General features: G+C 46.0%; 1 protein-coding gene across 3 annotated transcripts in view; it reads left to right on the top strand.

The window, feature by feature from the left end:
• The window catches only part of ccser2a (coiled-coil serine-rich protein 2a), a 723,588-nt gene that overhangs the window by 636,361 nt on the left and 74,425 nt on the right, over positions 1-12,802 (top strand). The window contains exon 11 of one of the 3 annotated variants that reach the window (XM_070865516.1): positions 12,362-12,446. The exons of the other annotated variants lie outside the window; for them this stretch is intronic. Within the exon in view, the coding sequence (XP_070721617.1) occupies positions 12,362-12,446 (85 nt within the window). The remainder of the gene's footprint in view (positions 1-12,361; positions 12,447-12,802) is intronic. 3 annotated transcript variants of the gene reach the window in all.

Raw genomic sequence — 12,802 nt, 5'->3', positions numbered from 1 at the left:
CAAAAGTCGTCCTCCAGTGGCAGATGAGACTGCAGCAACTTTCCTCTTCAGCCAGTGCTGGCGTGGATGTCTGTCCTCTGTCCATTCGGCATGTTTTAGCCAAAATCCAGGTGCCCTGAGCCAGCCAAAGGCCCCAGGATCAAAGGCGTCTGATGTGTGATCAAAGAACATTAGCAGTGAGAGAAGAATGCTACACTGCATCAAGCTAGCACTGGCCATACTGATGCGATGTAATCCTCAAAGCCTCCCTGATAAAGTGCAACATCCCCACCGACACCTGGGAGTCCCTGGCCAAAGACCGCCCTAAGTGGAGGAAGTGCATCCGGGAGGGCGCTGAGCACCTTGAATCTCATCGCCAAGAGCATGCAGAAATCAAGCGCAGGCAGCGGAAAGAGCGTACGGCAAACCAGACTCCCCACCCCTTCCCTCAATGACTATCTGTCCCACCTGTGACAGGGACTGTGGTTCTCGTATTGGACTGTTCAGTCACCTAAGGACTCATTCTTTGAGTGGAAGCAAGTCTTCCTCGATCCCGAGGGACTGCCTATGATGATGATGTAATCCTTGCAAATTTTAAGATGTTGAGTCCCTAATCCATCCCAGGTTATTTGGTGAATTACCAAGCCAGATGTGATGCACCACCTCTACAGCACTGGTGAAATATTGGGTAGTGTGGCACACTTCACTGGTCCACTCGGTATGGCTGATTCAGAAAAGCGTTGCCAAACCATGAGAGGGGATTATCTACCACCTCTCTCTTGGGTTAGGAATGGTGGAAAACCAGAAGGACAAATGTCCTGGGAGAATTTGGAGTGCAATTTTAAGTTAAATGACTGCCAGACATGAAGGCACAGATATAAATTATTAAAAGGCCAATTCAGGATTGATGTCACAAATAATTCTTCAAGCAAAGAGTGATTAATCTTGGAATTCTGGGGTAGCTAAATGTTGCTGGAAGACAGTACGTTGCTGTGGCAAATTAGTTAGAATGAGCTCCCTCATTGCTACTTAGCTCTGAGCTTTGAGTTTATCGAGAAATAGGAAGAATAACTTGACATTAATGCAATTGAGGGGTTCATAGGACCATGTACATGTTATCTCGACTGCTCTAAATTGTGTTACTCTGTTTAATTTTGTCTCAATTGCTGACTCTTCAGTGCACAACCTTCATTATGAGAAATGTTTTCATGCCTGAAGCTCTATTATAGTCAGTGTAGTCAGGAATGGAATACAGACTTCAATAAGATGAACCTCTGATGAGAAGAATTAATTTTGCCAGTCCCCTGGAGATTATAATAATGAGCATCCACTGCGCTGGGTTTTGTTTTGTTGGGAATTTTCTGGTAAATTACTGATCGACACAGTTTCTTGCATGCCTGATCCAACTAACAAGTGAAATAAAAGCTGGCATTTAGATAGAGCTTTCCACATCCTCAGAGCATCCTCACACCATTCATAACCAGTGAATTACTTTGGAAGTGTAGTCACTGTTGTTTTGTGAGGAAATGCAGCAATAATTAGTGCACAACATCCTGCAAAACCACAAGAACTAAATGATTAGTGAATCCATTTTTGTGGTGCTGATTGAGAGATCAATGCTCACTAGCATGCCAGGAGAATTCCCTGCTTTTCTTCCAGTAGTGCCATGAAATCGTCCAAATCCACCCAAACAGGCAGATTGTGGCTTTGTTTTAACATCTAATCTGAAAGATGGCACCTCCAACAATGCAGCACTCTCTGGAATGTCGCCTTAGATTATATGCTCGAGTCAAGTGGGATAGTGGTGGAAGGGGAATAGTTGGGGAAGGAGGAGTTGAGGTAGATCAACCATGATTTTATTGAATGACAGAGCAGGTTCAAAGGGTTGAATGGCCGACTCCACTATTTCTTCTGTTCTTATGTCACGGTCTTATGACTTGAGGTGACAGGGCTACCACTGAACCAAGCCCCCACTAATAGAAACATAGAAAATAGGTGCAGGAGTAGGCCATTCGGCCCTTCGAGCCTGCACCACCATTCAGTAAGATCATGGCTGATCATTCACCTCAGTACCCCTTTCCTGCTTTCTCTCCATACCCCGTGATCCCTTTAGCCGTAAGGGCCATATCTAACTCCCTCTTGAATATATCCAATGAACTAGCATCAACAACTCGCTGTGGTAGGGAATTCCACAGGTTAACAACTCTCTGAATGAAGAAGTTTCTCCTCATCTCAGTCCTAAATGGCTTACCCCTTATCCTTAGACTGTGTCCCCTGGTTCTGGACTTCCCCAACATCGGGAACATTCTTCTTGCATCTAACCTGTCCAGTCCTGTCAGAATTTTATATGTTTCTATGAGATCCCCTCTCATCATTCTAAACTCCAGTGAATACAGGCCCAGTCGATCCGGTCTCTCCTCACATGTCAGTTTTGCCATCCCGGGAATCAGTCTGGTAAACCTTCGCTGCACTCCCTCAATAGCAAGAATGTCTTTCCTCAGATTAGGAGACCAAAACTGAACACACTATTCCAGGTGAGGCCTCACTAAGGCTCTGCACAACTGCAGTAAGACTTCCCTGCTCCTATACTCAAATCCCCTAGCTATGAAGGCCAACATGCCATTTGCCTTCTTCACCGCCTGCTGTACCTGCATGCCAACTTTCAATGACTGATGTACCATGACACCCAGGTCTCGTTGCACCTCCCCTTTTCCTAATCTGCCGCCATTCAGATAATATTCTACCTTCGTGTTTTTGCCACCAAAGTGGATAACCTCACATTTATCCACATTATACTGCAGCTGCCATTCATTTGCCCACTCACCTAACCTGTCCAAGTCACCCTGCAGCCTCTTAGCGTCCTCCTCACAGCTCACACCGCCACCAAGTTTAGTGTCATCTGCAAACTTGGAGATATTACACTCAATTCCTTCATCCAAATCATTGATGTATATTGTAAATAGCTGAGGTCCCAGTACTGAGCCCTGCGGCACCCCACTAGTCACTGCCTGCCATTCTGAAAAGGACCCGTTTATCCCGACACTCTGCTTCCTGTCTGTCAACCAGTTCTCTATCCACATCAGTACATTACCCCAAATACCACGTGCTTTAATTTTGCACACCAATCTCTTGTGTGGGACCTTGTCAAAAGCCTTTTGAAAGTCCAAATACACCACATCCACTGGTTATCCCTTGTCCACTCTACTAGTTACATCCTCAAAAAAAATTCTAGAAGATTTGTCAAGCAGGATTTCCGTTTTATAAATCCATGCTGACTTGGACCGATCCTGTCACTGCTTTCCAAATGTGCTGCTATTTCATTTTTAATAATTGATTCCAACATTTTCCCCACTACTGATGTCAGGCTAACCGGTCTATAATTACCCGTTTTCTCTCTCCCTCCTTTCTGTGGGGTTACATTAGCTACCCTCCAGTCCATAGGAACCGATCCAGAGTCGACAGACTGTTGGAAAATGATCACCAATGCATCCACTATTTCTAGGGCTACTTCCTTAAATACTCTAAGATGCAGACTATCAGGCCCCGGGGATTTATCGACCTTCAATCCCATCAATTTTCCAAACACAATTTCCCGCCTAATAAGGATTTCCTTCAGTTCCTCCTTCTCACTTGACCCTCGGTCCCCTAGTATTTCCGGAAGGTTAGTTGTGTCTTCCTTCGTGAAGACAGAACCAAAGTATTTGTTCAATTAATCTGCCATTTCTTTGTTCCCTATTATAAATTCACCTGAATTTGACTGCAAGGGACCTACGTTTGTTTTCACTAATCTTTTTCTCCACATATCTATAGAAGCTTTTGCAGTCAGTTTTTATGTTCCCAGCAAGCTTCCTCTCATACTCTATTTTCCCTCTCCTAATTAAACCCTTTGTCCTCCTCTGCTATATTACAAAATTCTCCCAGTCCTCAGGTTTGCTGCTTTTCCTGGCCAATTTATATGCCTCTTCCTTGGATTTAATACTATCCTTAATTTCCCTTGTTTGCCACGATTGAGCCACCTTCCCCGTTTTTTTCTACTCCAGACAGGGATGTACAATTGTTGAAGTTCATCCATGTGATCTTTAAATGTTTGCCATTGCCTATCCACCATCAACCCTTTAGGTATCACTCGCCAGTCTATTCTAACCAAATGTATTACATAAGTTTTTGTGATAAAGTAATGTATGACACCAATCATGTGACAAGTAGCATTGTATTATTAACCTTGCATACATTCTAAAGACACATTCTCCAGTAATGCGGAGAGTGAATACTGGATAGATAATTGGATTTCAGAATTTAATCCACAAAAACTGACCGATGAAACCATGGCGGCTTCTGATGATGATGATGCATTCCACTGCAATTCACTTCGAATGTTGTTTAAAGTCATGAGCTCAAAAAAAAAAGAGAAATAGATTTAGTTTTATTTCAGTAGGGAGGACACTACAATGAAAGGTGCTTTGGCTGCAAGATGGCTGTCACGCTCATACTAAAGGATGAAACTGAGTACCGTAAGCAATGAGTAAGTGTGACCTTAGCTGCTTTAATTAGACTCCAGAGTGCTGGTACCTCGTGGATGGCCTGCTTACAACTGGGATGCTGGGATCCCTTGGGATTCCAACAGGTAGGCCCTCTGGTGGTGGTGTGATACAGGTTGCCATGGGTTTAACACATAACATCACTCCCTCGTAAAGTCAGTAGTACACTTATTTACAGGATGAGACAATCGTCTTGGTACAAATGCAGGTGTTGGGTGAGTTGGTCAGTTCTTCACTGGGCTGTTGGGCAGCCGGCCTTGCCGGGCTGCTGGGGATGGTGAGTTCGGCTTCACGGTCAACCATGATGCCACTTGTGTGTGTGTTGGAGGTTCAAAGTTGTTGGTGTCCTCCTCGGGTTGCTTGTAGCTGTTATTGAACCGCAATTTGATTTGGTCCAAATGCTTTCTGCACGTTAGTCCATTGGCCAATTTGACCTGAAACACCCTACTCCCTTCTTTGACTGTGACCGTGCCAGCGAGCCATTTGGAACCATGTCCATAATTGAGTACAAACACAGGATCATTGACCTCAATATCGTGAGACAAATTTGCACGATCATGGTACACACTTTGTTGATGCCACCTGCCCTCGACGTGATCATGGAGATCAGGGTGGACAAGAGAGAGCCTTGTTTTGAGCGCCTTTTCCATGAGCAGCTTAGCTGGGGGAACCCCGGTGAGCGACTGGGGTCTGGTGCGGTAGCTGAGCAGAACTCGGGACAGTCGGGTCTGCAGGGAATCTTCTGACACACGTTTCAAGCTTTGCTTGATGGTCTGAACTGCCCGTTCTGCCTGGCCATTGGATGCGGGCTTGAACGGGGCAGATGTGACACACTTAATCCCATTGCGGGTCATGAATTCCTTGAATTCAGCACTGGTGAAACACGGCCCATTGTCGCTGACTAGGATATCAACCAGGCCATGAATGGAAAACATGGCTCGTATGCTTTCAATGGTGGCGGTGGACGTGCTTACAGACATTATTACACATTTGATCCATTTTGAATCAGCATCCGCGACAACCAAGAACATTTTGCTGAGAAATGGGCCCGCATAATCAACATGGATCCTAGACCACGGTTTGCAGAGCCATGACCACAAACTTAGCGCTGCCTCTCTGGGTGCATTGCTCAGTTGAGAGCAAGTGTTGCACTGGCGCACGCATGAATCTAAATCTGAGTTGATGCCGGGCTACCACACAAGGGATCTGGCTATGACTTTCAACATTACAATGCCTGGGTGGGTGCTGTGTAGGTCACTGATGAACGTTTCTCTATCTTTCTTGGGCAAGATCACGTGATTACCCCACAAAAGACAGTCCGCCTGCAAGGACATTTCGTCTTTGCGCCTGTGGAACGGCTTAATCTCTTCCTGCATCTCTGCTGGGACGCTGGACCAGCTCCCATGGAGGGCACAGGTTTTTTTTTTACCAGGGACAGCAAAGGCTCCTGGCTGGTCCAGGTCCTGATCTTGCGGGCCGTAACGGGTGACTTTTCGTTTTCGAATGCATCCATCACCATGAGCAAGTCTGCAGGCTGTGCCATTTCCACCCCGGTGGTGGGCAATGGCAGCTGACTGAGAGCATCAGCACAGTTCTCTGTGCCCGTTCTGTGGCAGATTACATAGTTGTATGCCGACAGCATGAGCGACCATCTTTGGATGCGGGTAGAGACATTGGTGTTAATCCTTTTGCTCTCTGAGAATAGCGATATGAGCGGCTTATGGTAAGTTTCAAGCTCACACTTGAGACCAAACAAATACTGGTGCATTTGTTTTCACCCCATAAACGCACGGCAAAGCTTTTTTTTTTCAGTCATGCTGTACTGATGCCTTGGACAGACTCTTGGACACCTAAGCGACCAGTTGCAAAATCCCCAATTCGTTAGCCTGTTGTAATACACACCCGACCCCGTATGACGACACATCGCAAGCTAGCACTAATTGTTTACATGGGTTATACAGAACAAGCAGTTTGTTTGAACATAACAGATTTCTGGCTTTCTCAAAGGCAGCCTCTTGTGAATTCCCCCTTACCTAGTCGTCTCCCTTGCGCAGTAGCACATGTAGGGGTTGTAGCAAGGTGCTTAACCCGGGTAGGAAATTACCAAAATAGTTGAGTCCCAGGAACGACCGCAGTTCCGTCACGTTCTGTGGTCTCGGCGTGTTCTTGATGGCCTCCATCTTGGCGTCGGCGGGTCTGATGCCGTCTGCCGGGATTCTTCTTGCCAAGAACTCTATCTCTGATGCCAGGAAAACAAACTTCAAGCGTTTCAACCCGAGTCCCACGCGATCTAGCCAACTTAGAACCTCTTCCAGATTCTTCAAGTGGTCGATGGTGTTCCGACCCATGAACAGTATGTTGCCCTGGAAAACCGCGGTGCGAGGAACCGACTTTAGCAGGCTCTCCATGTTCCGTTGGAAAATTGCCGCGGCCGAACGAATCCTGAACGGGCATCTGTTATCGACAAACAAACCTTTGTGCGTGTTGATGCAGGTGAGGCCTTTCGAAGATTCCTCCAACTCCTGCGTCATGTAGGCCAAGGTCAGGTCCAACTTGGTGAACATCTTTCCTCCAGCCAGGGTCGCAATTAGGTCGTCTGCCTTGAGTAGCGAGTACTGGTCCTGTAGCGAAAAACAGTTAATCGTTACTTTATAGTCCCCTCAAATTCTGACCGTGCCGTCACCTTTGAACCGGGACAATCGGACTGGCCCACTCATTGATGCCTTCTCGCTGCAGCCTGTCCAGCTCAATTTCCACTTTCTCTCGCATCATATACGGTACCGCCTGAGCCTTGTGGTGAATGGGTCTTGTACTGGGAACCAAATGGATCTGCACTTTCGTCCCCGAGAAACTTCCAATGCCTGGCTCGAATAACGATGGAATCTGCTCAGAACATGGGCACATGAGGCATTGTCGACGGACGAAAGCACTCAAATGTCATCCCAGTTCGAGGAATTTTCTCAGCCAGCTTCTGCCGAACAGTGTGGGGCCATCCCCTGGCACAATCCATAGTGGGAGTTCCTGCACTCCTCCATCATAGGAGACTTTGACCTCAGCACTGTCAATTACAGGGATCAGTTCTTTGCTGTAAGTTCTTAGCTTGATGTGAATGGGGCTGAGCTTGGGCCTGTGTGCCTTGTTGCACCACAGCCTGTCGAAGGTCTTTTTTTCATTATGGACTGACTTGCACCCGTGTCCAGTTCCATGGATACTGGAATTCCGTTCAGTTCAACTTTTAACAGCATCGGTGGACATTTCATGGTGAAGATGTGTACCCCATACACTTCTGCCTCCTCGGTTCGAGTCTCAAGTTCAGCCTGATCACCATGGATCGATCTTCCTCTGCAACGTGGTGGTTTGCAGCTCGTCTGCACATTTGCTGGAGGTGTCCCATTGTTCTGCAGCCTTTGCACGCATAGTGCTTGAAGTGGCATTGATGGGCCCGATGATCACCTCCACAATGCCAACAAGGTGTTAACTGCCTCACATTAATGATTGACGGCGGACTCTGGGTCATGCAGCAGCCGGTGTGTACGTTCTGCCATATATATTCCTGCTTGAAAATGACGTTACTTTGTGCACAGTACCGGCCGAAACCTCTTTATGCTGCGAAATTTGTTTGCTGGTGGACATAAATGCCTGGGCTATCATTATGGCTTTGCTCAGATTCGGTGTTTCAACAGTCAATAGTTTGCGAAGGATTACCTCATGGCCAATGCCAAGCACACAAAAGTCTATCAGCATTTGTTCAAGGAATCCATCAAATTAGCAATGTCCTGCAAAGGCGCCTTAGTTCGGCGATGTAGCTCGCCACTTCCTGGCCCTCTGACCGTTGGCACGTATACCTTGCCATCAAAACGCTTTCCTTCGGATTTAGGTGCACCCGGACCAGCGCACACAATTCTTCATAGGATTTGGTTGTTGGTTTTATCGGAGCTGGAAGATTCTTCATGAGGCCATAGATTGTTGCCCCACAGACGGTGAGGAGGATCGTCCTTCGTTTGACAGCGTTCTCGTCCCCTTCCAGCTCGTTGGCCACGAAGTATTGGTTGAGTCTCTCCACAAAGGCCTCCCAATCGTCCCCTTCTGAGAACTTCTCCAGGATACCAACTGTTCTTTGCATTTTCGTGCGGTTGTTCGTTATCTCATCGCCAATTGTTACGCTCATAATAAAGGATGAAACTGAGTACCGTAAGCAGTGAGTAAGTGTGACCTTAGCTCCTTTAATTAGACTCCAAAGTGCAGATACCTTGTGGGTGGCCTGCTTATATACAATGCTCCCAAGGGATGCTGGGATCCCTTGGGACTCCAACAAGTAGGCCCTCTGGTGGACAGGTGTGATACAGGTTGCCAAGGGTTAAACACATAACAGTGGCGGAGCAGGATGGGTCATCAGAGTGTGACATTAAAAGATGGTGATGTTGGTTCACTTGCCCACCTGCCCCGGCTCTGGTGCCCTCCCTATGCACAGTGCCAACTAAAAGCTTACACATGAGCAGCACTGAGAAAATATCCCAGATATAGTACCTACTTGAACAGAAAAAGGAGCAGAGGGACATTACAACCACAAAGTAACTGTTTTAAAGTTGACCAGTGATAGTTAGTGAAAGCTACTAGCTCTAAGATATCTGTGGAATTGGGCTCAGTCTTTCCCCCTCCAAAACTCAGAGACATATGTTAAGCTTCTGAAGGAACCGTTTTCTCTAACTCTGCAGCAACATGATATTGGGCTGCAATGACCCATCCTTGTTTGTTCTTTTCTTTTTAGTTACATTGATCCTTAAAAAAACTGTTCAATATGTCAGCCAACAAGTTACAGGAAGAGGGCAGTCGATTCTAGCCTCTCTTATTGGTTAACGGTGCAAATCTAGTCAATACACGCTCGGAGTATTTACCTCTTGTTTTTAAAAAGAATGACCTATGGCACTGTTCTCCACCTATGAGCTTGTTTTCATATTCATAGCTGTCCGGGTCCTGAAATCAATCCCAAACATTATTTTCAGACTGTAGGGCACAGTGAACCCGACCCTTGAGATCACCTTCAATAAACTGACAGCTGTCCTTAGAAACCGTTTGATGGAAATTGGCTACGTAGAGCCAGGCACTGGGATTGCAAACCATAGGTTAGCAAATCAGAAACACTTAACCCTTTGAGATCGGCACTGCTTTTTCTGCACCAAGACAAGATTGAGCCAATCCTAAACACAGCAAGTGGTAGTACAGCTGACACATACAGCATTATCCACATTCATGTTACCAGATTGCGTTGAATGAATACTAGCTCTGTGTCCTGTAGATTGTTACATGAAGTTTCTGATCATTTTTTACTACTTAGAAATAGTCATGTGCAATATTAGCGCGCCATTTAATGCATGTGCATAATGTTACTTTGTCCACTATTTTAACGAAGGCATTAACCCATTGAAAATGATAGCACCTACATTAAAATAGTGGACAACGTAATATCATGCTGTGTTCATACACTAATGTCAGACAGAAATTTCTAAGCTCTGATAATTAAAAGCTAGACATTTATTGCAATACGATGGACAAAATTCTTCCGTGGAGATGTTCTAGAAACCTTTTCTGCATTTTAAATCTTATTGAGCCAGTACCTTGTGTGTTGACACATTGAAACATCAGTGATTCAGACTGCAGCACAGAGTGGTGGAGACACATACCCGGCCCACGGTTTGTCACACACTCAGTTTCATTGCCTGGGAAATGGGGAACTTGCAAAGCCAGCTCGCTTGAGCTGCTATTATTGTAGTCACTGACTGTGGAAAGGTACTGTTCGAGGTCTAGGAGCAGGTTGACTGTTCTTCATCTTGATCATGGAATAGCAGTGGCACCAAATAGTAGTTGACCAAGCAATGCCTCACAAAGTTGTAGGGCTTGAATTTATGCTGCAATTCCCTGCGAAATTCCCAATCTTGGAAGAGGCAGTGAGTACACACGAGCAAAGGGGGAAAAATAAAGAAATGATTCATTCTAACTAAGTATTTTGTCCTAGTGGATGTTCGTCGAGCAGCAATAACCCGGCCCTCAACTTTTGGGTTACCTGTGTAAGGGGAAAATGGGACTAGAGGGTCGACGCTCGCCCCAGCCCATGTAGCAATTCTCGAAGTTAGCAGACAGAGACGGATGGCAAAGTATAACGATCTTTATTACGAACGTCCGAGAACACCCCTTATCACAGCCGCCTGTGAGTGGAGATGCTCTCCGAACAGCACAATCATACAACTTTTATACATTTCAAAACCCCTCTGTTCCTGGACAAGACCTCCCTAGATTTCTAATTGAACTACCTTATCAGTGCTACTTTGGATTGACAGGCCAAGACCCTCGTGACCACTTTAGGCCGTGACTAGAATTACTTCATTAGGTCAGAATTTGTTGATTCTCCTTGGTGCCCGTGAGCCCGCCTTGAGCCTCTTCACAAGGTCTTATCAATGTCTGTTTAGGTTCTCGCATCGTATCCTGTCGGAATATTATTGAATTGATAACTTCTGGAGCCTTGGTACAAGGCCGAAGAGAGGCCTTTTACCTCCTTATGGGCCAGTGCAGGAACCAGCACTTTAACCCTTGTCCCGCTGGTACCCCTAATGCCAAATTTCTCTTACACCTGCAAACCCTCTTGGGCCAGGAAATGATTTGAAGTGCAGCTGAAAGAAGGAAGACTTTAAATACACACAAGTATATAAATCAAATAATTCAAAGGGAAAATAAATAACATTCTTGGATCTGTAGATTTCCGTGCTCACATTTTTAATCATTATTAGGATCAAGAAAAGTCATAATTGCAGATACTGTTAAAGGAAACAAGTGTGTGTTTTGGCAGGAGAATTGGACATGCAAAGAGTTAGAAGCAATCAATAACAAAATACAGGCAGCCACCATGCAGACATTGGAGAAATATCGTTAAAACTGCCTTTGTGATTGAATCTAGGATTCAACTTCTACTGGCAAATTCAAGACAGAAGTCAGGAAGTATTTCTTTACACAGAGGGTGAACAGCAGCCGGAATAGCTTGTCAGAAAAGTGATTGAGGTCAAGACACTGGGCTCACTTAAAGATGTAGATGTTGAAATGAGAAAGCAGTCGGGTTGGTATTCCGGAAGGATGAGAGTAAATGGGATGAAGAGCTTTCTCAAAGCCGATATTGTGATACTGGCGGAGCGTCCGGAAACCTTGGGACTGAGGCCGTTCCGGATTTTGGGTATTTCCGGATTTCGGAACATCTTTCCGACGTCACGAATCTGGAAACGCCCGGGGCCGAGGTAGGTAGGGGGAGAGAGGGTGCAGGTCAGGCAGCTGAGGTGGGGGGAGGTCGGGCGGGGGAGTCTGGATTTCGGACGCTCAACCTTAATTACCCGCAAGCATCAGCTACATGCCTCTACTGTATTTATTATTTCAGAAAGCGGCAAGTTCCTTTTGGAATAGTTGCTCACGCGCAGAGTTCTCGGGCCAATGTTCCCAGAACTGTGCAGCTGTATGTGTGCGGGGACGGGGAGATTGCTGTCATTTTTCCTTTACATGGTATATTCTGAGTAGGATGATATCCGATAACTTTAAAAGAACAATGTTATAACTAAATTTTTCCACAGCACGTTTGTGTGTAAACTGTTAAACCCGACTTCTAGAAATTCAAAGTTTGCAAGCAGTTTGGCTAATTCTTAGCATCCCTGTTCCACTTTCACTGTGTGTCTGATTCTGACCAGTAACTTCAGCTGTTCCTGACATAATGTGTCTTTGTTTCTTTTTTTGTTTTTACCTTCTTCCCTCCCCCCTCCCCCCCCCCCCCCCCCCCCCCCACCCCCCTCCCCTCCTTTTCTCCTGCACAGGCTGGGCTCTCTGCTCCGTCCTCCTCTCCCTTGCAGGGCACGTTCCACGGCAACCCAGGTCCCGTCCAGCAACATCGCCGACAGAGTGAGTGTAACACTCGACCATCAGACTTACACCAATTGCATGGCCACAGACAACACACAGCAAGCAGCATGAAATCGCTTGCAGTTTGACATAGCCAGTGAAATTATAGATCTCTCACACTGATGTAGGATTCTGTAAGAATTAGTCTAGCTTTCATGTAATGTGCACACTTCTCACAATTGATTGGTGTTTTTTATTAGCTCTTGCAAAGTGCATTCATTCCGCACAAGATTCTGCCAGGCATGAGAAAAAGAGACTGTGCCATACATTTCACCTTGCTCTAATGGGCCAATGCCGTCCCTTCGAAGCAGGCGAAACATTCCCTTCACGTAAAAGAGCCCCTAGTTTTCAGCTTG

The sequence above is a fragment of the Pristiophorus japonicus genome, chromosome 22 (assembly GCF_044704955.1).
Source record: "Pristiophorus japonicus isolate sPriJap1 chromosome 22, sPriJap1.hap1, whole genome shotgun sequence".
NCBI lineage: Eukaryota > Metazoa > Chordata > Chondrichthyes > Pristiophoridae > Pristiophorus > Pristiophorus japonicus.
The sequence above is the reverse complement of the archived record's forward strand: the minus strand, read 5'-3'. Positions and strand labels throughout refer to the sequence as shown.